Source organism: Tachyglossus aculeatus, chromosome 5 (assembly GCF_015852505.1).
Source record: "Tachyglossus aculeatus isolate mTacAcu1 chromosome 5, mTacAcu1.pri, whole genome shotgun sequence".
Classification (NCBI taxonomy): Eukaryota; Metazoa; Chordata; class Mammalia; order Monotremata; family Tachyglossidae; genus Tachyglossus; species Tachyglossus aculeatus.
This window is the reverse complement of record NC_052070.1, coordinates 32325214-32352566: the sequence shown is the minus strand read 5'-3', so window position 1 is coordinate 32352566 and position 27353 is coordinate 32325214. Positions and strand designations below refer to the sequence as shown.

The 27353-nt window shown below is 48.4% G+C and overlaps 1 protein-coding gene across 1 annotated transcript in view; it reads left to right on the top strand.

Annotated features, from left to right (window-relative positions):
- Positions 1-742: 742 nt before the first annotated feature.
- LOC119928360 (cytochrome b5) overlaps positions 743-27353 on the top strand; it is a 60463-nt gene continuing 33852 nt past the window's right edge. The window contains exon 1 of the mRNA XM_038746546.1: positions 743-1050. Coding sequence (XP_038602474.1) covers positions 880-1050 — 171 coding nt within the window. The 5' untranslated portion in view covers positions 743-879. The remainder of the gene's footprint in view (positions 1051-27353) is intronic.

Here is a 27353-nt window from a genome sequence, read left to right as displayed (position 1 = left end):
AATAATAATGATGATGGCATTTATTAAGCGCTTACTATGTGCAAAGCACCGTTCTAAGCGCCGGGGAGGTTACAAGGTGATCAGGTTGTCCCACGGGGGGCTCACAGTCTTCATCCCCATTTTACAGATGAGGGAACTGAGGCCCAGAGAAGCAAAGTGACCTACCCAAAGTCACACAGCTGACGATTGGCGGAGCTGGGATTTGAACTGTCTCTATATGTTGCCAATTTGTACTTCCCAAGCGCTTAGTACAGTGCTCTGCACATAGTAAGCGCTCAATAAATACGATTGATGATGATGATTTGAACCCATGACCTCTGACTCCAAAGCCGGTGCTCTTTCCACAGAGCCACGCTGTTTCTCTGCTTCTAGACTGCGAGCCCGCTGTTGGGCAGGGACTGTCTCTGTATGTTGCCAACTTGTACTTCCCAAGCGCTTAGTACAGTGCTCTGCGCGCCGTAAGCGCTCAATAAATACGACTGAATGAATGAATGAATGAATGAATGAGGAGGGGGATTCCTCATTCATGAATGAACGAATGGGAGCGAGGCCCCGCCCCCTCCGGCTCCTCCCCGGTGCCGTGCGCACCATCGGCCGAGCCCGTCCGCCCCCCCCGCCGCGCCCGCCGATTGGCCGAATGTTTCCGCCCTCAGCCAATGGGAGGCCGGCGCTCGAGGCCGGCCCCGACAAGTTGCGAGTATCAGTCGGGGCGACCAATGGGAGGGCTGCGATCCCTCTAGGCCCCGCCCACTTCCCCGCCCTGCGCCCGGGGGCTCGGACGGAGAGTGGAGCCCAGCGGAGCGCCGGCGGCCGCCGCCTCCTGCCAGTCCTCCGTGCTTGCTCTTCCTCCTCCTTCTCCTCCTCGGTGTCCGAGCCACCATGTCCTCGGCGCCGGGTGCGAGCAGCAGCGGCGACAGCGGCCAGCAGGACGGTCCCGGCGCGCCGGTGCAGTACTACCGGCTGGAGGAGATCCAGAAGCACAACCACAGCAAGAGCACCTGGCTCCTCCTGCACTACAAGGTCTACGACATCACCAAGTTCCTGGAGGAGGTGAGACCTGTATATATGTCGGTACCTATTTATTTCATTTTGTGAATATGTTTTGTTTTATTGTCTCTCCCCCCCCCCCCACTCCAGACTGTGAGCCCGCTGTTGGGCAGGGACCGTCTCTGTAGAATAATAATAATGATGGTGGCATTTATTAAGCGCTTCCTATGTGCAAAGCACTGTTCTAAGCGCTGGGAGGATCCAAGGTGATGAGGTTGTCCCACGTGGGGCTCACCGTCTTCATCCCCATTTTACAGATGAGGGAACTGAGGCCCAGAGAAGTTAACTGACTTGCCCAAAGTCACACAGCTGACAAGTGGTGGAGCCGGGATTTGAACCCATGATCTCTGACTCCAAAGCCCGGGCTCTTTCCCACTGAGCCACAATGCTTCTCTGTGTTCTGTATGTTGCTAACTTGTACCTCCCAAGCGCTTAGTACGGTGCTCTGCGCACAGTAATCGCTCAATAAATACGATTGAATGAATGAATTCAATCATTCATTCACTCTCCCTCTCGTCCCCCTCTCCATACCCCCCATCTTACCTCCTTCCCTTCCCCCCAGCACCTGTATATATGTCTGCACATATTTATTACTCTATTTATTTATTTATTTATTTTACTTGTACCTATCTATTCTATTTATTTTATTTTGTTAGTATGTTTGGTTTTGTTCTCTGTCTCCCCCTTTTAGACTGTGAGCCCACTGTTGGGTAGGGACTGTCTCTATATGTTGCCATCTTGTACTTCTCAAGCGCTTAGTATAGTGCTGTGCACACAGTAAGCGCTCAATAAATACGATTGATTGATTGATTAATGAATGAGACCCACGCCCGAGCTCGGGGCCCCGACAAGGCCTGTCCTGGTCCATGGGCCTGCCCTGGCCCGGGGGCCTTGCCCCAATCGGGGCCCTGCCCTGGCCAAGGTCCTTGCCCTGATCGGGGCCCTGCCCCTGTCGGTGGTCCTGCCTTGGTAGGGGACCTGCCCGGGTGGGTGGGCCTGTTCTGGCCCGTGTTCTGCCGGGCCCTGGCCCAGGGTCCCTGCCCTGGTTGGGGTCCTGCCCAGGCCTGGGGTCCCTGCCCAGGGGTCCTTGCCCTGGTCAAGTCCTTGCCCTGGTAGCGGTCCTGTCCTGGCTCGGGTCCTGCCCAGGCCCGGGGGCCCTGCCCTGGGCGGTGATCCTGCCCTGGCCCAGGGTCCTTGCCCTGATCAGGGTCCTGCCCTCGTCAAAGTCCTTGCCCTGGTCGTTGGTCCTGCCCTGGCCCGGGTTCTGTCCTGGCCCAGGGTCCCTACCCAGGCCCGGAGTCCCCGCCACAGTCAGGGATCCTGCCCTGGTCAAGGTCCTTGCCCTGGTAGGGGCCTTGCCTTGGCCCGGGTTCTGTCCTTGCCCAGGGTCCCTACCCAGGGCCGGGGGCCCTGCCATGGTCAGGGGTCCTGCCCTGGTCAAGGTCTTTGCCCTGGTAGGGGCCCTGTCCTGGCCCAGGGTCCCTACCCAGGCCCGGGGCCCCTGCCCTGGTCAGTGGTCCTTGCCTTGGTCGGGGTCCTTGACCTGGCCCGGGGCCCCTGCCTTGGTCGGGGCCCTGCCTTCTTTGGTGGTTCTGCCCTGGCCCGGGTCCTGCCCTGGCCCAGGGTCCCTGCCCTGGTCGGAGTCCTGCCCAGGCCCGGGGTCCCCGCCCTGGTCAAGGTCCTTGCCCTGGTCGGTGGTCGTGTCCTGGCCCCGGGTTCTTGTTCTGGTCAAGGTCCTTGCCCTGGTCGGTGATCCTGTCCTGGCCCAGGGTCACTGCCCAGGCTTGGTGTTCTTTCCCTGCTCGGGGTCCTGCCCCGGTCGGAGCCCTGCCCTCACCTGGGATCCTTGCCCTGTTTGAGGTCCTGCCCTGGTCAAGGTCCTTGCTCTGGTCGGGTCCTTACCCTGGTCAAGGTCTTTTCCCTGGTCAAGGTCCGGCCCCGGCCAGGAGCCCTGCCCCGGCCTGTTGGGGTCCTGCCCTGGTAGGGGTCCCTGCCCCGGCCCGGAGTCCTTGCCCTGGTCAGGAGCCCTGCCCTGGCCTGCTGGGGTCCTGTCTTGGTAGGGGTCTCTGCCCCGGCCCGGAGTCCTTGCCCTGGTCAGGGCCCTGCCCTGGCCCGAGGCCCTTGCCCTGATCGGTGTCCTGCTCTGGTCAGGTCAGTGACCCTGCCCTGGCCCGGGTCCAGCCCTGGTTTGGGGTCCTTGCCCTGGTTGGGGTTCTACCCTGGCCGGGATACCTCCCTGCCCATTTCCCCAAGGCCTGGGCTGCTGGTTCCTGTGGGAGGGCCGATCTGCCACGTTCCTTCTGGACTGTAAGCTCACCGCGGGCAGGCTCTACTTACTCTGTTAATAATAATAATAATAAATAGTATTTGCTAAGCGCTTACTGTTTGCAAAGCACTGTTCTAAGCGCTGCGGGGATGCAAGGTGTTCAGGTTATCCCCACGTGGGGCTCACAGTCTTAATCCCCATTTTACAGATGAAGTAACTAGGGCACAGAGAAGCTAAGTGACTTGCCCAAAGTCACACAGCTGACAAGTGGCAGAGCCGGGATTAGAACCTATGACCTCTGACTCCCAAACCTGTGCTCTTTCCACTGAGCCACGCTGCTTCTGTTCTTTTCCACTCTCCCAAGTACTTAGTGCTCTGCACACAATAAGCACTCAATAAATACCATCGATAATGAGCATTAGGCCATGTACTAAGCACTCTAGATTGCAGGCTCATCTCTAGACTGTCAGCTCATTGTGGGCAGGGAAGGAGTCTGCCATCTCTTTTGTATTGTATCCTCTTAAGCGCCTTAGTACGGTGCTCTACGTGCAATAAGTGCTTACTATGTGCAAAGCACTGTTCTAAGCACTGTACATACCATTGATGATGACTAAGCGCTTGGGAGGGTTCTTCAGTAGCAAGAGGCACATTTTCTGCACTCAGGGAGCGTGCACCGCTATGGGGGAAACAAACAAAAGTGATTGAGTTGGAGTGAAAGCTGGAAGAACAAGTATAAAGCGAAAAAGGAGGCAGTACAGTCCCCTCAGGATGAAACGGCTGAACACATTTATTGAGGGTCCAGATAAGCATAGAAATAAAATGTGTATGTACAAGAGCAAGGAGGAGACCGTTAAAGTTCAGAGGTTGAGGGTTGTTTTGTTGAGAGTGAGTTGTATTAATCCTGGGAAGCTTCCAGGGGGAGGAGAAAGAGCAAAGTAGCATACCTGGGTCTCGGTTAACGTGCACCAACCTTTGTTCAAGATTATTTGGTCCCTTTGGAACACGTAGCAAAATGCTGAGCATTCAGGCCCAGGTCATCTGGGCCCTAGCCAAGAACTTTCTGGACTCGACAAGGAGAGTTGAGGTGAACGGGGTTTAGGAGCCGGCCTGGCTGCGTGCCTCGGCCCCGCTAGCGGGCCAGTGGCCCTGACCGGCCAACACTGTGAGAGACGTTTTTCAGTTTTCTAAACCTTTTTATTTCCTCGTTGGCGGGAGCTGAAGTTTGATCCAGAAAGTCGAGAATTGACTATACGCTAAAAATTGTAGACTTAAAAAAAAAATTCTCAACAGGTTGACAGGGAATGGTGTATCCTAGTGGAAAGAGCATGGGAGCGGAAGCCGGGATAGGCGTGCTCAGTGCCAAGCACTGTACTGAGCTCTGGGGTAGATACAAGCTAATCAGGTTGGACTCAGTCCGTCTTGCACATGGGGCTCACAATTCATTGAGTCGTATTTATTGAGCATTTACTGTGTGCAGAGCACTGTAGTAAGTGCTTGGAAAGTACAATTCAGCAACACAATGTTGTTCCCATTTTGCAAGTGAGATAACTGAGGCCCAGAGAAGTGAAGCGACTTACCCAAAGTCGCACAGCAGATAAGTGGTGGAGCTGGGATTAGAACTCAGGTCCTTCTGATTCCCAGGCCCCTGGTCTATCCACTAGGCCGTGCTAGTTACTTGGCACAGAGTAAGTGCTTAACAAATACCAAATACCACAGTTATCTTTACCCCATGCCTAGCCCAATACTTGGCATCTGGTAAGCACTTAATAAATGCCATTATTATTATAAGGCCGAAAATTCTTCTGTTTCATAATGTGGTACACACATCAGCTGGTGGAGTGCCAGAGAATAACAAAGTGTAGTGATTTGGTTACAGGTAGACAATCTTTATTTGATCATTTCTGTTCTGCCTACCATTGAGGCGGTAATTCAGTCAGCTGCGTTCCCACACATCTTTTGTCAGAATGGTAGAGTGTTCATAATAAAAGTTGCATAACCAAATTTTCAGCGGATAAAGAATTCAAAAAGATCCTGGGAGGAGGAAGTGTATCTTCGACTCTCACTGTACTCTTGCAAGCTCCTAGTTCAACGTGTTCCCCAAACCCCAGGAGAAACAACTTGCTGTTGAAGTGCATGACAATTGTTTTTTTGCATATGTGGATTTGACTGGTAAGGGCTCCCCTCCACCCCAACCTCCGGCACTGGTCTCCTGTCTTCCTGACAATCAGAGGCATTTATTTATTTTGTGGTGTTTGTTTAGCGCTCACTTTGTGCCAGGCACTGTACTAAGCGCTGGAGTAGGTACAAAACCGTGTCCCACATTGGGTTGACACTGTTAATCCCCGTGCTTTGGAGTCAGAGGGCATGGGTTCAAATCCCAGCTCTGCCAATTGTCAGCTGTGTGACTTTGGGCAAGCCACTTCACTTCTCTGGGCCTCAGTTCCCTCATCTGTAAGATGGGGATGAAGACTGTGAGCCCCACGTGGGACAACCTGATCACCTTGTATCCCCCCAGTGCTTAGAACAGTGCTTTGCACATAGTAAGCGCTTAACAAATACCATCATCATCATTATTATTATTATTTTTAAATGTGGTAATTGAGGACCATAGAAGTGAAGGGACTTGCCCAAGGTCACACAGCAGACAAGTGGCAGAGCCGGGATTAGAACTGAAGTCTAAGCTGCTTCCTGCTTGAGTGCTCACTTGGAGCAGGCCACCGAACTAAGTGCTGAGGAGAGTACAGTGTAATAGAGTTGGGAGGCAGGATCCTTGCCCACGAAGATCTTACCTTATAGAAGGGAGACAGAACTAAAATAAATTACAGGTAGGGGAAATGAAGCATTTGTTAAACGCTTACTGCATCAAACACTGTTCTAAGCACTGGGATAGATCCAAGATATTCGGGTAAGAATCCGCCATGTGGGGCTCACAGTGTACGGGGGAGAGCGAGCGGTTATTTCATCCCCATTTTGCAGATGAGGAAACTGAGGTGCAGTGACTTACCCAAGGTCACACGGCAGACAAGTGGTGGAGCCAGGATTAGAACTTGGGTCCTCTGCCAGGCCAGTGCTCTTTCCACTAGACCACACTGCTTCTTCATGGAAATTTCAGAGTGGGAGGATATATCCGTAAATGCTGTGGGGCTGAGGGCAGGGTGTGTCACAAGTGTTTAGAGTACAGGAGAAAGGAGGGCTTAATCATAGAAGTCCTCCTACAGGAGATGTGATTTTGGGGAGAGCTTTGAAGGTGGGGAGAGTGGTGGTCTTGGCTTAGTGGAAAGAGCATGGGTTTGGGAGTCAGAGGTTCTAATCCCAGCTCTGCTGCTTGTCAGCTGTGTGACTTTGGATAAGTCACTTAACTTCTGTGTGCCTCAGTTACCTCATTTGGAAAATGGGGATGAAGACTGTGAGCCCCACATGGGACAACCAGATTACCTTGTATCTACCCCAGCGCTTAGACCAGTGCTTGGCACATGGCAAGCGCTTAACAAATACCATCATTATTATTAAGAAGGGGGAGGGATGTGGGAAAGGGTTCGGCCGTGGGCTAGGCAAGATCAAGGTACAAGGAAGTAGAGGAACCATCTGTATATGTTGCCGATTTGTACTTCCCAAGTGCTTAGTACAGTGCTCTGCACACAGTAAGCGCTCAATAAATATGAATGAATGAATGAACAGAGAAATAAGTGTGCAGGTTGGGTTGTAGGAGAGGGGAAGAGATGATTGAGTGCTTTAAATCAATCAATCAATGGTATTTATTGAGTGCTTAGTGTGTGCAGACTTCTGTACTAAGCGGAGAGTACAATGCAACAGAATTAGCAGACATGTTCTCTGTCCATAACGAGCTTAAGTTTGAGAGCGGGAGACAGGCATTAATGTGAATAAGTAATTTATAATATATAATTTAAAGATACATGCACAAGTCCCGCGGGGCTGGGGCTGGGACGAATATCAAATGCCCAAAGGTTACAGATCCAAGTGCATAGATGAATCAGAAGGGAGAGAGAACAGGGGGAAAGCGGGCTTAATCGGGGGAAGGCCTCTTGGAGGAGATGTGACCTTAGTAATGCTTTGAAGGTGGAGAGAGTGGGGGTCTGGCCTATATGGAGGGACCATATCTTATCTTCATATCATATCTTCATGCTGCTACCCAGATTATCTTTGTCCAGAAACGCTCTGGGCATATTACCCCCCTCCTCAAAAATCTCCAGTGGCTACCAATCAATCTGCGCATCAAGCTCCTCACCCTGGGCTTCAAGGCTCTCCCTCACCTCGCCCCCTCCTACCTCACCCCCCTTCTCTCCTTCTCCAGCCCAGCCCGCACCCTCCGCTCCTCCGCCGCTTATCTCCTCACCTTACCTCGTTCTCGCCTGTCCCGCCATTGACCCCCGGCCCACGTCATCCCCCGGGCCTGGAATGGCCTCCCTCTGTCCATCCGCCAAGCTAGCTCTCTTCCTCCCTTCAAGGCCCTGCTGAGAGCTCACCTCCTCCAGGAGGCCTTCCCAGACTGAGCCCCTTCCTTCCTCTCCCCCTCGCCCCTTCTCCATCCCCCCATCTTACCTCTTTCCCTTCCCCACAGCACCTGTATATATGTATATATGTTTGTACATATTTATTACTCTATTTATTTATTTATTTATTTATTTTACTTGTACCTATCTATTCTATTTATTTTATTTTGTTAGTACGTTTGGTTTTGTTCTCTGTCTCCCCCTTTTAGACTGTGAGCCCACTGTTGGGTAGGGACTGTCTCTATATGTTGCCAATTTGTACTTTCCAAGCGCTTAGTACAGTGCTCTGCACACAGTAAGCGCTCAATAAATACGATTGATGATGATGATGATGATGAGGGGGAGGGAGTTCCAGGCTAGTGGGAGGGCGTGGGAAAAGGGTTGGCGGCAAGATAGAAGAGATTGGGGCCCAGTGAATAAACTGGTGCCAGAGGAGCGGAGTGTGCGGGCTGGGCTGGACCAGGAGATCAGTGAGGAGTGATTGACTGCTTCAAAGCCCTTGGTAAGGAGTTTCTGAGTGAAGCGGAGGCGTATGGATAACCACTGGAGGTTCTTGAGGAGTGGGGAGACACAGACTGAATGTTTTTGTTGATAAATGATGGTAAGTGCTTTAAAGTGAGTGTAAGAAGTTCCTCTGGTAAGGAGGTGGGTGGGCAGCCATTGGAGGTTTTTGAGGAGTGGGGAGATGTGGACTGAATTTTTTTTTGGTAAATAATCCAGGCAGTGAAGACTCCCTCTTAGTAATAATAATAATAATAATGTTAGAACAGTACTTGGCACATAGTAAGCACTTAAGTGCTGGAGGAGATACAGGGTAATCAGGTTCATTCATTCATTCAATAGTATTTATTGAGCGCTTACTGTGTGCAGAGCACTGTACTAAGTGCTTGGAAAGTACAAGTCGGCAACACATAGAGACGGTCCCTACCCAACAGCGGGCTCACAGTCTAGAAGGGGGAGACAGACAACAAAATAAAACGTATTAACAAAATAAAATAAATAGAATAAATATGTACAAATAAAATAGAGTAATAAATATGTACAAACGTATACACATATATCCAGGTGCTGTGGGGAGGGGAAGGAGGTAAGGCGGGGGGGGGGGGGATGGGGAGGGGGAGGAGGGGGAGAGGAAGGAGAGGATCCCATCTGGGACCCCAATTATTGGGGACGGGGCCTGCTGGGGAAGGAGAGAGAGTGAGTTTGTGTGTGTTCGTTTTTGGGTGGCCTCCTCCCCTCATCACTAGCTTCCCCACTAGTCTTCCTCACTAGCTTAGAGAAGCAGTGTGGTTCAGTGGAAAGAGCCCGGGCTTTGGAGTCAGAGGTCACGGGTTCAAATCCCAGCTCTGCCACTTAGCTGTGTGACTTTGGGCAAGACACTTCACTTCTCTGGGCCTCTGTGACCTCATCTGTAAAATGGGGATGAAGACTGTGAGCCCTCTGTGGGACAACCTGATCACCCTGTAACCTCCCCAGCGCTTAGAACGGTGCTTTGCACATAGTAAGCGCTTAATAAATGCTATTATTATTATTATTATTTTGTTCCCCTTGCCCTGAATAAAGGCAGGCGGCCCACCCCTCAGCCCCGCTGTGGAGTGGGGCTACCCTGACAGACCGGAAGTGCCCATGGAATGTGTCTATCAACTCTGCTGCTATCTTGTACTCATCCAAATGCTTAGTACAGTGCTTAGCACTCATTCATTCATTCATCATCATCATCAATCATATTTATTGAGCGCTTACTGTGTGCAGAGCACTGTACTAAGCGCTTGGGAAGTACAAGTTGGCAACATATAGAGACAGTCCCTACCCAACAGTGGGCTCACAGTCTAAAAGGGGGAGACAGAGAACAAAACAAAACATGTGGACAGGTGTCAAGTCGTCAGAATAAATAGAAGTAAAGCTAGATTCACATCATTGACAAAATAAATAGAATAGTAAATATGTACAAGTAAAATAGAGTAATAAATCTGTACAAACATATACAGGTGGTGTGGGGCGGGGAGGAGGTAGGGTGGGGGGATGGGGAGGGGTAGAGGAATAAGGGGGCTTAGTCTGGGAAGGCCTCCTGGAGGAGGTGAGCTCTCAGGAGGGCTTTGAAGGGAGGAAAAGGGCTAGTTTGGCAGATGTGTGGAAGGAGGGAATTCCAGGCCAGGGGAAGGATGTGGGCTGGGGGTTGATGGCGGGACAGGCGAGAACAAGGCACAGTGAGGAGATTAGTGGCAGAGGAGCGGAGGGTGTGGGCTGGGCTGGAGAAGGAGAGAAGGGAGGTGAGGGAGGAGGGGGCAAGGTGATGGACAGCCTTGTAGCTGAGGTTGAGGAGTTTTTGCCTGATGTGTAGGTTGATTGGTAGCCACTGGAGTGTTTTGGGGAGGGGAGTAACATGCCCAGAGCGTTTCTGCACAAAGATGATCCGGCAGCAGCGTGAAGTATAGACTGAAGTGGGGAGAGATAGAAGGATGAGAGATCAGAGAGGAGGCTGATGCAGTAATCCAGTCGGGATAGGATGAGATATTGAACCAGCAAGGTAGCAGTTTGGATGGAGAGGAAAGGGCGGATCTTGGTGATGTTGCGGAGGTGATACTGGCAGGTTTTGGTGACGGATTGGATATGAGGGGTGAACGAGAGGGCAGAGTCGAGGATGACACCAAGGTTGCGGGCTTGTGAGACGGGAAGGATGGTAGTGCTGTTTACAGTGACGGGAAAGTCACTGTAAGCACAGAGTAAGCACTCAGTAAATACCACTGATGATGATGTTGGAAGTCCTTGTATTGCTCTCTGCAGTTACTTTGGACACATGGTTAATGTTCACTGTCAGTAGGATCATCTTCAAATATAAATGACAATTGTGTGCAGTAAAATCCTCTTTATTTCAGGCCCGCTAATTCAGAGTTTAGTGTAGTTGACCTCCTTTCACTTTCTCTATGGCTGCCAAAGAAAACTTGGCTTTGATCTAGAGAAGGAAATGTTGGACCTACCTTGTGGCAAAGCTTTGGTTAAACTTTACGGAAATAAGCAGAAATTGCAGGGGAAAGCTGTGGAAGAGAAATTTGAAACTCCCAACGGCTTGACGGGGACTTAGAGACAACCAGAGACTGGATTAGTATGATCAAACAGATTAAGTCCAAAGCAAAGAGCTAAATAATAATAATATCATCTTGTTTTTTGGCTCACGCTTTTATTTTTCCAAAGCATGTCCACATCACGTATCTTATTTTATCTTCACAACCTCCATCTGAGGTAGGGGGAAGCAGGTTAATGTTCCCATGTACCCATGAAGAAACCGAGGCCCAGAGAGGGAGGTTAAGTGACTTGCCTAAGGCCACATAGCCATCTTTTAGACTGTGAGCCCACTGTTGGGTTGGGACTGTCCCTATATGTTGCCAACTTGTACTTCCCAAGCACTTAGTACAGTGCTCTGTACGCATTAAGCACTCAATAAATACGATTGATTGATCTTGGGGCAGAGCTGGGACTAGAACCCAGGTCTCTGACTCTTGGGTCCATGCTCTTTCCACTAGACCACACTGCCTTGAATCCAGGCCCACAGCCCTATTAATCAATCAGTGGTATTTATTGAGCACTTACTGTGTGCAGACCACTGGGAGAGTACAGTACAACAGAGTTGGCAGACACATTCCCTGCCCATTAAAAATCATCCTTGTACAGTAGACTGGACTTTCCATTTCCCCCCTCCCTCTCTCCATATGATCCAAATTGGGGAGGTTATATAGGAATGCATTCTAAAGTTGTGGGCCAATAGTGTCTGTAGAAGATTGGTATTTTCTCATGGGCATTATTTGTATAATAATGATGATATTTAAGTGATCCACTTTATTGGAGCAAAAGGGAATTCTCCCCTGCTGGTATAAGTCAAGTAAAAGAAAACTCCCACCTCTCCGAGACGTCCAGCCTGCTCTCTCACTAGTGGAAGTCAGGGGCCCTGAGATGGGTGCTTGGGGTCATTAGGGGTTCCCTGCCCATAATGAGTGTGGCGGTGCTTACTGTGTGCAGAGCACTGTACTAAGCTCTTGGGCGAGTACAATACAAGAGAACTAGAGAAGCAGCTTGGCTCAGTGGAAAGAGCACAGGCTTTGGAGTCAGAGGTCAGGAGTTTGAATTCCAGCTCCGCCACATGTCTGCTGTGTGACCTTGAGCAAGTAGCTTAACTTCTCTGAGCCTCAGTTACCTCATCTGGAAAATGGGGATTAAGACTGTGAGCCCACCCTCAAGATGGCTGCCCTCTCCTTGGACTGGGGGCCAAAGGGAGAGCAGTGTTCACTTGAGCTTGAGAGCTCTATGGGTGAAGATGATTTTTGGATGGGGATAGCACCTTCTAAATGCAATTTTGACAAATGCTTTAAGCTCTCCAAGCCCTGTTTTCTGGTGGTGTCAGTTTATTGAGCAGACTTATAAAATTGATAAAGTGGGAAAGGCATAACCACCCAAGAGACCGGATGGATTGAGCAGTCTTCTACACTGTAAGCTCATTGTGGGCAAGGAATTTGCCAGTTTATTGTTGTATTTTACTCTCCCAAGTGCTTAGTACAGTGCTCTGCACACAGTAAGCACTCAGTAACTGAACTGTTACTGTTACATATCTATTCTATTTATTCTATTTATTTTATTTTGTTTGTATGTTTGGTTTTGTTCTCTGTCTCCCCCTTTTAGACTGTGAGCCCACTGTTGGGTAGGGACTGTCTCTAAATGTTGCCAGCTTGTACTTCTCAAGTGCTTAGTACAGTGCTCTGCACACAGTAAGCGCTCAATAAATGCGATTGATTGACTGATTGTTGTAACTGAATGAACAGCTTAGAACCTGGGTTAATAATTATTATTATGGTACTTGTTAAGGGCTTACTATGTGCTAAGTACTGTTCTAAGCACTGTTTAGATACAAATTAATCAGGTTGGACACAGTCCCTGTCACTCATGGGGCGCACAGTCTCAATCCCCATTTTGCAGATGAGGTAACTGAGGCCCAGAGAAGTTAAGTGACTCTCCTAAGGTCACACAGCAGACAAGTGGCAGAGCCAGGATTAAAACCCAGGTCCTTCTGACTCCTAGGCCTCGGCTCTATCCATTAAGCCAATTTGCTTATCTCACCCCGGCTCTGCCAATTGTCTGCTCTGGGACCTTGGGTGGGTCACTTCACTTCTCTGGACCTCAGTTACCTCATTTGGAAAATGGGGATTTATGACTGTGAGCCCCATGTGGGACAGGGACTGTGTCCAACCCAATTAGCTTGTTTTTACCTCAGCGCTTAGTACAGTGCCTGCACATCGTAAGTGTATAACAAATTCCATTAAAAAAAAAAAACAATGACAAGGAGCCCATTCCCAATCCCCCTTCCCCCACCATCTCTAGAGAAACAGCGTGGCTCTGTGGAAGGAGCACAGGCTTTTGAGTCAGAGGTCATGAGTTCAAATCCCGGCTCCGCCACTTGTCAGCTGTGTGACTTTGGGCAAGTCACTTAACTTCCCTATGCCTCAGTTACCTCATCTGTAAAGTGGGGATGAAGACTGATCACCTTGTAACCTCCCCAGCGTTTAGAACAGTGCATTGCACATAGTAAGTGCTTAATAAATGCCATTATTATTATTATTATTATTATTACTATATGCCAAACACTGTACTAAGCGCTGGGGTGGATACAAGCAAATTGAGTTGGACACAGTCCCATGTGGGGCTCCCAATCTCAATCCCCATTTTACAGATGAGGTCACTGTCATGAGCCTCACCCGGGAATGGCTCCCCAACAGTATCAGGTGCTAGACCTATGAGCCTCTAACTGGGGGTTTGACTCCCTTTTTAATTCGGGCGCTCAAATGACACGTTCCAAAAAGTCAAACCAAACACCACTGTTAAAGCGGAAAGCCTTGTTTTACTAAAAAGGGTTTTGTTTTCTGTTTGGTATTTGTTAAGCGCTTACTTTGTGCCGGGCACTGTTCTAAGCACTGGGGTAGATACAAGGTAATCAGGTTGTCTCGCTTGGGGGCTCACACTTTTAATCCCCATTTTACAGATGAGGTAACAGGCATGGAGAAGTTGAGACTTACCCAAGGTCACATAGCAGACAGGTGGTGGAGGCGGGATTAGAACCCACGTCCTCTGACTCCCAAGCCCGTGCTCTTTCCACTAATTTAGTTAATTTAGGGTTAGTTGCATATGTGTATGCACACAAACACTCACACTCTCTCTCTCTCTCCCCACCGCCACCCCGCCCCATCCCCCCCAAGACCTACAGTTACCAATCCAACTGATTTTCCCCAAGTCTTGGTGAAAATGATCCCACATTGGAGGAGTTTCAAGGAGCCGGACTACCCGCAGCTCGTCCTGTCCTCATTCAAGTCCTAGGTGCCTGGCCACGGCAGCCATAGGTGTCTTAGTGCATGGCTCAGCTGGTTCCCTCTGGGCAGAAAGGGCCAGTTCTTCCCCCTTTTTCATCCATTATCCTGGGGGGAAGGTTGCAGCAGGGGGGCTGCTCAGGATTGCTTGCTGTCATCATCATCATCATCAATCGTATTTATTGAGCGCTTACTATGTGCAGAGCACTGTACTAAGCGCTTGGGAAGTACAAATTGGCAACATATAGAGACAGTCCCTACCCAACAGTGGGCTCACAGTCCAGGCCCGGGGGATGATGTGGGCCGATGTTGGGACAGGCGAGAACGAGGTACGACCTCCAATATAAACGGTTATATAAACAGTATATATAAACAGTTGTATAAACAGTTATATAAACAGTATAAACGGTTCCTGCATCATCAACGGTATTTACTGAGTGCTTACCACACTGTACTAAGCGCTTGGGAATTACAAGATGGCAATGATTTACTTTAGGTTCCCACATTTGGTACACATTTCACTACAAATACAGCCCAAAGAATGAAGGGCAGGGCAGGGCAGGGGTCCCCCCCAACGCCCCACCTTCCCCGAGTAGACGGGGATGGAGGGGGCCTCTCGGGGTCCAAGCAGTAGCCTCCTTCGCTTGGGCCGCCGGGGGGGCCGCTGGGCCGCCCTCTTCTCGGCCTTGCTGTTGCTGTCAGGCCCGGCTGGGCTCAAGTTCAGGGTCAAATTTGTCTTCCATTCAGCAAACCCTCTCCAGCTTATTGCCACGTGGGCATAGCCTCATCAGGCAGTTCCTTTCCTGACTAGCAGATCGATTTAGCCCCTCCTTAAGCCCTCTGCAAAACAATGTGGTTTCTCTCCTCAAAACTCCTCAGAAAGATAATACAGTTTCTCCTGTAAATCATCCTTTGGCCTTGTTGCTCCCAGAGTCAAATAATACAAGATGGAGTCATCCTTTGGCCTTGTTGTCAAACCTCCCTTGACCCCGTGGCTCCCTCCAGTTATCCCCATATCATCCTCCTTCCATCCCTCTCCAAACCCAAGGTGCATCCGCTTCCTCTCCTCCAATTCCCATCTTTGACCCCCTCCGATCTGGTTTCTTCCCCCTTCATTCCATAGAAACTACCCTTTTTGAGATCACCGGTGACCTCCTTGCCAAATCCAGTGGCCTCTACTCCATCCTAATCCTCCTTGACCTTTCAGCTGCCTTGGACACTGCGTGCCATCACCTTCGCCTGGAAACATTATCCAGCCTTGGTTTCCCTGAGGCTGCCCTCTCCTGCTTCTCTTCCTTTCTTTTTTACCTCCCTTACTCAGTCTTTTCCACAGGTTTCTCCTTTCACCCTTTAACTGTGGGGGTCCCTCAAGGATCAGTTCTGGGCCCCCTTCTATTCTCCATCCACCCCCTTGGCAACCTGATTCACTCCAATGGCTTCAGCCAATGTGGATGATTCCCAAATCTACCTCTCCAGCCCTGATCTCTCCGCTTCTCTGCGGTCTCGCGTTTCCTCCTGCCTCCACGACGTCTCTACTTGGATGCCCTTGGGCAAGTCACTTAACTTCTCTGTGCCTTAGTTACCTCATCTGTAAAATGGGGATTAAGACTGTGAGCCCCACACGGTACAACCTGATTACCTTGTATCTACCCCCGTGCCCAGGACAGTGTTTGGCATGTAGTAAGCGCTTAACAAATATCATCATCATTGTTATTATTATTACTATGCCCTACTGACACTTCAAATTTAACATGTCTGACACAGTACTCCTCATCCCCCTGCCCCACCACTGAAGACAATTGATTGACTTCAGGTCCTTTCCTTATATCACTGCCCTCCTCCATACACTGTCTTTGCACAGGCCCTTGGAGGAAAGGGAGAGAGAGAGGGAGGGAATAAATTCATCTTTTCAGTTGCCCAGTTGGCTCAGCCCAATCACTGGTCTCTCGCTGAACAGACAGCAGAACTGACTGAAGAGAAGCACCCAGTTCCAGCTTTTTCAGTTATTTCAATGCATGGTGTCTTGGTGGTATCCGCCCCCTCTGTGAACTCCTTTAACCTTCATTTTTGTCTCCGCCACCGCAGACAATCTGACCAAAAACAGTGTAGTCATCTGTGCATGTGTATGTCTGTGCATGTGTGGCAGTGCAGAATGTTTGAGCTGAGCAAGCAAAGATCCCTTTCATTGTTATGACATCATGTGCATGGAACTTTGTTCACCCCAACCTTGAATTTGGCCGGAGGGAGGTCATATTTGTTGCCTTTTCAAGTTTCATTAGTGGTACATTTACTGGGATTATGTGATGTCTTATCTAGGGACAGATTCCCTAGCCAGTGTTACACAATGAATGTTTCTCTCTCTGCAGCACTGCTTATACCACAGACTTTTAATCCTTTATTCTAGTCTTTAAGGTATATCTAATAATTTATTTGTAGTTATGTCTGTCTCCCCCTCTAGACTGTAAGCTCATTATGGGCAGGGAATGTGTTTGCTAATTCCGTTGTACTCTCCCAAGCACTTAGTACCACGCTCTGCACATAGAAAGTGTTCAATACTGCTTCATTGATTGATTTACTTTCTTTCCTATGACAAAAATTCATCTGCCTCCACTGAGTTCGTCTCTGGGGTGGTAGGAGCCCCTCTGTGCACAGTGCATTTGCTGTTCTCAATACCGATCAATTGCAGCAGCAATTGCCAGTGCGTTTTATTTGCTACTTAGTAATAATAATCCTGGAATTTGCTATGTATCCAGACAGATGGCAGGAGAACCAGGCAAGGACAGGTTAGTCAGATTGGACACCGTGACTGTCCCATACAGAGCTCACAGTCTGAGGGGGAAATATAGAGTGGGTATTAAATTCCCATTTTGCAGATGAGGAAAAGGAGGCACAGAGAAGTTAATTGGCATGCTCAGGGTCACACAGCTTGGCAGGTGGACCTGGGATTAGAACTACGTGTTTTGTTGTCTGTCTCCCCCTTCTTGACTGTGAGCCCGTTGTTGGGTAGGGACCATCCCCATATGTTGCCGATTTGTACTTCCCAAGCGCTTAGTACAGTGCTCTGCACACAGTAAGCGCTCAATAAATATGATTGAATGAATGAATGAACTCAGTCCTGGGCTTTTTCCACTAGGCCATGCTGCTTTTGGGATACCTAAATAATCCCCAATTTAGGATCTGTTTTAACCGATTTGTCATTTTCCCACATTTCCCTGGCTTCCTGCCTTGGAACCTGTGATGATGTTAGCTGTGCCATATCCCAATTATGGGAAGGTCATATTAGGATAGCAGAGAGACCCTGCAGTTTTGTTTCCAGGAGCGCTATGGCTTGTTTCTGCACATCCTCTGCAATTCCCCATTGCCCAGACCTCATTCAGGGTGCTACATAAGGTGCAGAGACTGGCAGTGTCGATCAGTCATATTTATTGAGCACTTACTCTGTGTGGAGTATTGAACTAAGTGCTTGGGAAAGTACTGTATAACAGAGATACTGTGTTATTTTTATTATGGTATTTAAGTGTTTACTGTGTGTCAAGCACTGTTCTAAGCACTGGATGATACTTTCCCAAAAATACGGTCCACTGTTCTGTAACCGGTAAGTCTCAATAAATGCCGTGCATTGATTGAGAAGCAGCGTGGCTCAGTGGAAAGAGCACGGGCTCTGGAGTCAGAGGTCATGGGTTCAAATCCCAGCTCCGCCAATTGTCAGCTGTGTGACTTTGGGCAAGTCACTTTACTTCTCTGTGCCTCAGTTCCCTCATCTGTAAAAATGGGGATTAAGACTGTGAGCCCCCCGTGGGACAACCTGATCACCTTGTAACCTCCCCAGTGCTTAGAACAGTGCTTTGCACATAGTAAGTGCTTAATAAATGCCATCATTATTATTATTATTATCATTTTTATTATTATTATTGATCTCTTCCTTTGGCACATTGTCCTGGGATGGCACTAGCAGGACATCTTCTAGACTGTGAGCCCGTTGTCGGGTAGGGACCGTCTCTATATGTTGCCGACTTGTACTTCCCAAGCTCTTAGTACAGTGCTCTGCACATGGTAAGCGCTCAATAAATGCGTTTGAATTAATCTGCCCCTAATTTGGTGCCAGACGTTCTAGAAGCCTAAGAATAATATCTTCTTTAAAAATATACTACTTTTTGTTCCCAAATGCTTTCATGTTACCTTTGTCATTTTTGTCCTCAGCAGCCCCGTGAGAAAGGGAAAGTAGGTATCAATCAGTGGATGGTATTTATTGAGCACTTACTGCATGCAGAGCACTGTACTGAGCACTTGAGAGAGTACGGTACAACAGAGTTGGTTGACGTGTTTTCTGCCCACAAACAGCTTATAGCATAGAAGGCATTTTATCCCCATTATGCCGGTGGGGAAACTGAGGCAGGGAGTGATTCATTGACTTGCCCAAATTCACACACGGCCGGGAGTCAGAAGGACCTGGGTTCTAATCCTACCTCCGCCACTTTTCTGACACACAAATTGGCACACTCATCACCCACGTCTCCACTGGATTGCAGTCCCTTACTCCCCTGTCCCTCTGTCGGTCTCGTACTAATAACCCGCAACCCTGGATCACCTCCACAATACGCTTCCTCCAGTCCGCACCTGTGCCTGAGCTGCAGAGTGCTGTTGGAGGAAATTTAGGCATCTCTCTGACCTTGTCCGCCTTAAATTCATTATTATCTGCTTCAGTTTGGCCCTCTCTAGTGTCCGACAACAATACATCTTCTTAATTCACCCCCATACCCACTTCTCCCTCCAGATATTATATTTAACTCCCTTCTCAAATCTCCTGTCCCCCAGGTCCACCATCTTTTCCCCCAAATGACCTGGCCACTTACTCCATCAACAAAATTGAAGCCATCAGGCTTGATCTCCCTAAAATCTCTCTTGTTCCTCTCCAATCCCATCCTCTCCTTCCACCCTCTTTGACTCTCCCTGTATTCCCTGCAGTAACTCTCTAGCCTCCTTTCTAAATCATTCAATCAATCAATCAATCGTATTTATTGAGCGCTTACTGTGTGCAGAGCACTGTACTAAGCGCTTGGGAAGTACAAGTTGGCAACATACAGAGATGGTCCCTACCCAACAGTGGGCTCACAGTCTAGAAGGGGGAGACAGACAACAAAACCAAACATATTAACAAAATAAAAATAAATAGAATAGATATGTACAAGTAAAATAAATAAATAAATAGAGTAATAAATATGTACAAACATATATACATATATACAGGTGCTGTGGGGAAGGGAAGGAGGTAAGGCGGGGCGATGGAGAGGGGGAGGAGGGAGAGAGGAAGGAGGGGGCTCAGTCTGGGAAGGCCTCCTGGAGGAGGTGAGCTCTCAGTAGGGCCTTGAAGGGAGGAAGAGAGCTAGCTTGGCGGATGGGCAGAGGGAGGGCATTCCAGGCCCGGGGGATGACGTGGGCCTGGGGTCGATGGCGGGACAGGCGAGAATGGGGCACGGTGAGGAGATTAGGGGCGGAGGGTGCAGGCTGGGCTGGAGAAGGAGAGAAGGGAGGTGAGGTAGGAGGGGGCGAGGTGATGGACAGCCTTGAAGCCCAGGGTGAGGAGTTTCTGCCTGATGCATCAATCTAAATCTACCCCCTCCACCTGTGCTTCTGATCCCATCCCATCATAGCTCTTTAAAACACTCGCCCTCACCCCTTTTCCCTCTTGACTGCCATCTCCAACTAGTCACTTTCTAATGACTTCTTCACCACTGCTTTCAAACCTGATTATGCCTCCCCTATCCTTAAAAAGACTCCCTGACCCCAGGGCTCCCTCTAGTTATCACCCTGTCTCCCTCCTACCATTTCTCTCCAAACTTACTGTCACCAAACCCTGTCGGTTCCACCTTCACAACATTGCTAAACTCTGCCCTTTCCTCTTCATCCAAACTGCTACCAGGCTGATGGAAGCACTTATCCCGTCCCACCTTGACTACGGCATCTGCCTCCTCGCTGACCTCCCGGCCTCCTGTCTCTCTCCACTTCAGTCCATACTTCACTCTGCTGCACGGATCATTTATCAGTAGTAACGTCCAGTCCATATCTCCCCACTCCTCATTCATTCATTCAGTCATATTTACTGAGCGCTTACTGTGTGCGGAGCACTATACTAAGCGCTTGGGAAGTAGAAGTTGGCAACATATAGAGCCGATCCGTACTCAACAACGGGCTCACAGTCTACAAGGGGGAGACAGACAACAAAACAAAGCATGTGGACAGGTGTCAAGCGTCAGAACAAATAGAATTAAAGCTAAACGCACATCATTAACAAAATAAATAGAATAGTAAATATGTACAAGTAAAATAAATAGAGTAATAAATCACGAGAACCTCCAATGGTTACCCATCCACCACCGGATCAAACAGAAACTCCTGACCGTTGGCTTCAAAGCCCATAATCACCTTTCCCCAGCCTTCCTCACGTCACTAATTTCCTACTATCAATCAATCAATCAATCAATCATATTTATTGAGCACTTACTGTGTGCAGAGCACTGTACTAATAAATATGTACAAACATATATACATATATACAGGTGCTGTGGGGAAGGGAAGGAGGTAAGACGGGAATGGAGAGGGGGACGAGGGGGAGAGGAAGGAGGGGGCTCAGTCTGGGAAGGCATCCTGGAGGAGGTGAGCTCTCAGTAGGGCCTTGAAGGGAGGAAGAGAGCTAGCTTGGCAGATGGGTAGAGGGAGGGCATTCCAGGCCAGGGGGATGACGTGGGCCGGGGGTCGATGGCGAGAAGGAGGCACGGTGAGGAGATTAGTGGCAGAGGAGCGGAGGGTGTGGGCTGGGCTGGAGAAGGAGAGAAGGGAAGTGAGGTGGGGGGGGGCGAGGTGATGGACAGCCTTGAAGCCGAGGATGAGGAGTTTCTGCCTGATGCGCAGATTGATTGGTAGCCACTGGAGATTTTTGAGGAGGGGAGTAAAATGCCCAGAGCGTTTCTGGACAAAGACAGTCTGGGCAGCAGCATGAAGTATGGATTGAAATGGGGAGAGACATGAGGATGGGAGATCAGAGAGAAGGCTGATGCAGTAGTCCAGACAGGATAGGATGAGAGCTTGAACGAGCAGGGTAGCGGTTTGGATGGAGAGGAAAGGGCAGATCTTGGCAATGTTGCAGAGCTGAGACTGGCAGGTTTTGGTGACAGCTTGGATGTGAGGGGTGAATGACTACTGCCGAATCGGTTCGGCACACTCCGCTCTGATATTTACTCACTTTGCCCCAATCTCGTCTATCTCGCCACCGACCCCTTTCCCTTCTCCATATACACCAGACCACTGCTCTCTCCACCTTCAAAGCATTACTAAAGTCACATATTCTCCAAGAGGCCTTCCCCACTTAAGCCCTCGCCTCCCCGGCTCATTCTCCCCTCTGCATCGTTTATGCACTTTGGATCTGTGACCTTTGGACGTTTGATAGTCGTCCCAACCCCCCACCACTTGTGTGTGCATCTTTAAGTTATGTATTTTAAATTATTCATTTTAATGGCCATCTCCCCCTCTTGGCTGTAAGCTCATCCTGAGCAGGGAACATGTCTGCCAATTTTGTTGCACTGTACTCTCCCAAGCGCTTAGTACAGTGCTCTGTACGTAGTAAGTGCTCAATACATACCATTAATTGATTGATGGTGACCTTGGGCAAGTCACTTAACTTCTCTGGGCCCAGTTACCTCTTCTGTAGAATGGGAATTAAGACTATGAACCTCATGGGGGACACGGACTGGGTCCAACCTGATTCCTTTGTATCTACCCCAGTGCTTAAAACAGTGCCTCGCACATATTAAGGGCTTAACAAATATCATAAAAAAACAGCATGGCTCCGTGGAAAGAGCACGGGCTTTGGAATCAGAGGTCATGGGTTCAAATTCCGGCTTCACCAACTGTCAGCTGTGTGACTTTGGGCAAGTCACTTAACTTCTCTGGGCCTCAGTTCCCTCATCTGGAACATGGGGATTAAGACTGTGAGCCCTCCGTGGGACAACCTGATCACCTTGTAACCGCCTCAGTGCTTAGAACAGTGCTCTGTTGCTCTATTGAATGAATGAATTAATGCTCTGCACATAGCGCTAAATAAATGTCAAAAAAAAAAGAAGGCAGACACAGGTGAAGGACAGGAAGGACTAGAAGCACTGGACACAGGACTGGATCTTCTATTTCCGAGAATCATCCTCTTCCCAGTACCCTGCGTTGCCTCCCAAGTTTCCCCAAATGTCTAAAGTATCAGCCCTAGTTTCCATTTCCAGTCTGACCTTTGAGTTTCCAATAGCAGCAAATGGGCTGGGGCTGGGGCTGGCTAGATAAGACTATTATCAGGCAACTGGAGCCTTGATGCTCATTTCTACTGTGGTCAAGGACTCTCAGGCAGAGATTTCCTAAATAAATCAATCATCCTGCCCTTTTTTTTGCCTTTTTTTTTTTTTTTGAAGGGGAGCTTCAGCTCCCCCTGTGACCTTAGGCAGAGTTGAGCAGGGGGTTCTTTCTTGGACAGTTCTGTTCTGGTTTGCGTGGGAGCTCTTGGGAAATTTTAAATGCTGTGTCATTCGGTAATATTAATCCTCACCCACCCTATAGGGGAGCACACTAATGGGTAGCCTTTAGACTTCAACTTTATCTTTCTGTGGCTAGTAAAGCTCCGGTGGAAAGAGTGCACAGACTAGCACAATGACTAAGGGGGGTGGGGGAGAGAGAGAGAGGAGAAGGGGGATAGAGGAGAGAGACAAGAAAGGAGGAGAGAGAGAAGAAGGAGAAGGGAGAGAGAAGGGAGAGAGACAAGGAAGGAGAAGGAAGAGAGAGGACAGAGAAGAGAGACAGAAGAAAGGAGAGAAAGAAGGAGAAGAGAGAGACAGAAGGAGAAGGGAGAGAGAAGGTAGAGAGACAAGGAAGGAGAAGGAAGAGAGGACAGAGAAGAGAGACAGAAGAAAGGAGAGAAAGAAGGAGAAGAAAGAGACAGAAGGAGAAGGGAGAGAGAAGGGAGAGAGACAAGGAAGGAGAAGGAAGAGAGAGGACAGAGAAGAGAGACAGAAGAAAGGAGGGAAAGAAGAAGAGAGAGACAGAAAGAGAGAGGGGAGAGAGAGTTCATTGGTAAACAACCCCTGAACCTTAGTTCATAAATCCTGCAATCAAATACTGATTGTGTGAGCTTAGGGAGCAGTGGGAGACAGAAAGAAAGTAAGAGGGGAGAGAGAGTTCATTGGTAAAGAACCCCTGAACCTTAGTTCATAAATCCTGCAATCAAATACTGATTGTATGAGCTTAGGGAGCAGTGGGTAAAGACTTTCATTGGAGGTCACAACCCCTCCCTATCAGTAGATTCAACCTCCTCTTTGAGCAAAGCCTTTCACTAGAGCAAGGGACAAGTAACAAACTGAGTTATTTGCTTTGGATCTCATTTCCAATGCAAATGCAACACATTTCTGTGACTAAGCCCTTCATTGCTTAACCAAGCCCGTATTTCCACTATCTGCCCTCCCACTGTGTCGTCTATGATGTGTACCCCTTAAAAGCTTTGATGTTCACCCCAGCCCTACAATACTTAATAATAATGATAATAATGATGATGATAATTGTGGCATTTGTTAAGCATTTACTTTGTGCCAGGCACTGTTATCAGTGCTGGGGTGGATAATAATAATGATGGCATTTATTAAGCGCTTATTATGTGCAAAGCACTGTTCTAAGCGCTGGGGAGGTTACAAGGAGAACAGGTTGTCCCACAGGGGGCTCACAGTCTTAGTCCCCATTTTACAGATGAGGGAACTGAGGCCCAGAAAAGTTAAGTGACTTGCCCAAAGTCACACAGCTGACAGTTGGCAGAGCCAGACTCCAAAGCCCGGGCTCTTTCCACTGAGCCACGCTGCTTCCCTTCTTGGATAAAAGCAAATCAGGATGGACACAGTCCCTGCCATACATGGGGCTCACAGCCTTAATCCCTATTTTACGGCTAAGGGAACTGAGGCACGGAGAAGTGAAGTGACTTGTCCAAGGTCACCCAGCAGATGTGACAGAGCCAGGATTAGAACCCAGGTTTATTCAATTTATTTTTATTGTTATTAAAATTAAATATTTTATTTATATTGATGCCTGTTTACTTGTTTTGATGTCTGTCTTCTCCCCGCCCCCCACCCACCCAGACTGTGAGAGCCCATTGTGGGCAGGGATTGTCTCTCTCTATTGCTGTATTGTACTTTCCAAGCACTTAATACAGTGCTCTGCACAAGGTAAGCGCTCAATAAATACCATTAAACAAATGAATGAACCCGGGTCCTTCTGACTCCCAGTCCCATGCTGTTATCCACTAGGTCACGCTGCTTCTCTAAATAATAAGAATAATAATAATAATAATAATAATAATAATAATAATAATAATGACATTTATTAAGCACTTACTGTGTGCAAAGCACTGTTCTAAGCGCTGGGGAGGTTACAGGGTGATCAGTTTGTCCCACAGGGGGCCCACAGTCTTAATCCCCATGTTACAGATGAGGGAACTGAGGCCCAGAGAAGTGAAGTGACTTGCCCAAAGTCACACAGCTGACAATTGGTGGAGCCGGAATTTGAACCCATGACCTCTGACTCCCAAGCCCGTGCTCTTTCCACTGAGCCGCGCTGCTTTTTATGATATTTGTGTAGGAGTAATGCTGCCAGTGCATTCTACTACTACTACTACTACTACTACTACTACTAATAATAATGGCATTAAGTGCTTACTATGTGCAAAGCACTGTTCTAAGCGCTGGGGAGGTTACAGAGTGATCAGGTTGTCCCATTTGGGGCTCAGTCTTCATCCCCATTTTTCAGATGAGGTAACTTAGGCACAGAGCAGTTAAGTGACTTGCCCAAAGTCACACAGCTGACAGTTGGCGGAGCTGGAATTTGAACCCATGACCTCTGACTCCAAAGCCCATGCTCTTTCCACTGAGCCATGCTGCTGCTTCTACTCTTCTTCTACTCTATTCTTCTACTCTGTTGTTTCCCCTATCCCAAATCTATTTTAACATCTGTCTTCCCCTGTAGACTGCAAGGTCTTTCTGGGCAGGGATCATACCAGAACAGTGCTTTGCACATAGTAAGCGCTTACTAAATGCCATTATTATTATTATTATACCTACAACTTGGCTTTGTATTTTCCCAAACACTCAGTACCATGCTCTGAACACAATAAGTGCTCAGTCAGTACCATTGATAGATTCTTTGATTGATATTCCTTTGCCACTTATTTCAGGAGCAGGGAGATCTGAATTGAAGCAGTGGTATTACTATTATTATTATTGACTTAGCACTTACTGTGTGTAGGGCACTGTACTAAGTGCTTGGGACAGTACAGTGCTCTGCACACAGTAAATGCTAGCTAGTGGGTAACTGAGGTGTGATTTCCTGTCTGACCTAGCTCATTATGGGCAGGGAATGTGTCTGTTTATGGTTATATTGTACTTTCCAAAGTATTTAGAACAGAGCTCTGTACACAGCACTCAAATACAATGGAGTAACACACTGATCTTGCTCAAGAAGCTGGAGGTCTGCCTCTTTGGGTGTTGATTAATAATAATAATAATCATGGCATTTAGTAAGCGCTTACTATGTGCAAAGCACTGTTCTAAGCGCTGAGGAGGTTACAAGGTGATCAGGTTGTCCCAAGGGGGCTCACAGTCTTAATCCCCATTTTACAGATGAGGGAACTGAGGCCCAGAGAAGTTAAGTGACTTTCCCATTGTCACACAGCTGACAAGTGGTGGAGCTGGGATTTGAACCCATGACCTCTGATTCCAAAGCCCATGCTCTTTCCATTGAGCCATGCTGCTTCTCTATGATTAAGAACAATAATAATAATAGTAATAGTATTTGTTTGGTGCTTACTAGGTGGTACACACTGTTCTAAGCACTAGGGTAGATATGAGGTAATCAGGCTAATAATTGGGGTATTTGTTAAGCACTTACTATGTGCCAGGCACTGTACTAGGCACTAGGGTAGATACAAGGTAATCAGGGTGTCCCACGTGGGGCTCACAGTCTTAATCTCCATTTAACAGACCGGTAACAGAGGCACAGAGAAGTGAAGTGACTTGCCCGCGGTCAAACAGCAGAGAAGTGGTGGAGCGGAGATGAAAGCCCTCGTTCTCTAACTCCCAAGCCTGTGCACTTGTCACTAGGCCATGCTGCCTTGTTGCTCAGTCGTATTTATTGAGCTCTTACTGTGTGCAGAGCACTGTACTAAGCACTTGGGAGAGTACAATATAACAGACACATTCCCTACCCACAGTGAGTTTACAGGATTAGCCCGGGACTGATCATGAGGGGAAATTTGGCCTTTCTCCCCAGGATCAAGGGAACTCTCTTGAATGCAGATTGTCTCAGCTCTTTCAAAACAATCATCACTTTAAAGGACTTCTGCATTCTCATCTCTTAATGGGATTTGTGTTCCACAGTGAAGGATCCCATCCATCTGGACTGTGAGCCTGTTGTTGGGTAGGGACCGTCTCTATATGTTGCCAATTTGTACTTCCCAAGCGCTTAGTACAGTGCTTTGCAGACAGTAAGCGCTCAATAAATATGATTGAATGAATGAATGATACATTTATGCCGTTATACTCTGGTGAGTAGTGAGGACTCTTAAGTGGTTCAGTGAAAGTAGACTCTGCTACGTGAAAGTGCATATATAAGGACCCCAAATTCTGCCAGAATGTCAGTTTTCTTTGTTGGGGATGAAGAAACAGTAATTCATCAGGGATGTAAGGAATGAGAGGCAGGATGGCCTAGGGGAGTCAGAGACCTTGGGTTCAAATCCTAGGTATGCCTGTTATCTGCTGTGTGACCTTGGGCAAGTGACTTGATTTCTCTGTGCCCGTTACCTCATTTGTAAAGTGGGGATTAAGACAATGAGCCCCATGTGGGAACATGGACTGTGTACAACCTGATTATCTGGAACCTACCCCAGGGCTTAGTGTAGTGCCTGGCACATAAGTGACAAGTACCATTAAAAAAAAAAGGAATTCCTTCAAATCCACCAGAATTTAGCTCCCTCAGTCTCCTTCTGAAATCCCATCTCTTCATTCATTTCTGTTCTCTCCAAGATATGACCTTCCAAACGTCACTTCAGCGTTTTGCCCTCATAACCTCCCTTGGCAGTTTTGTACATCTTGATTCAGATCCTTTACTCTTTAA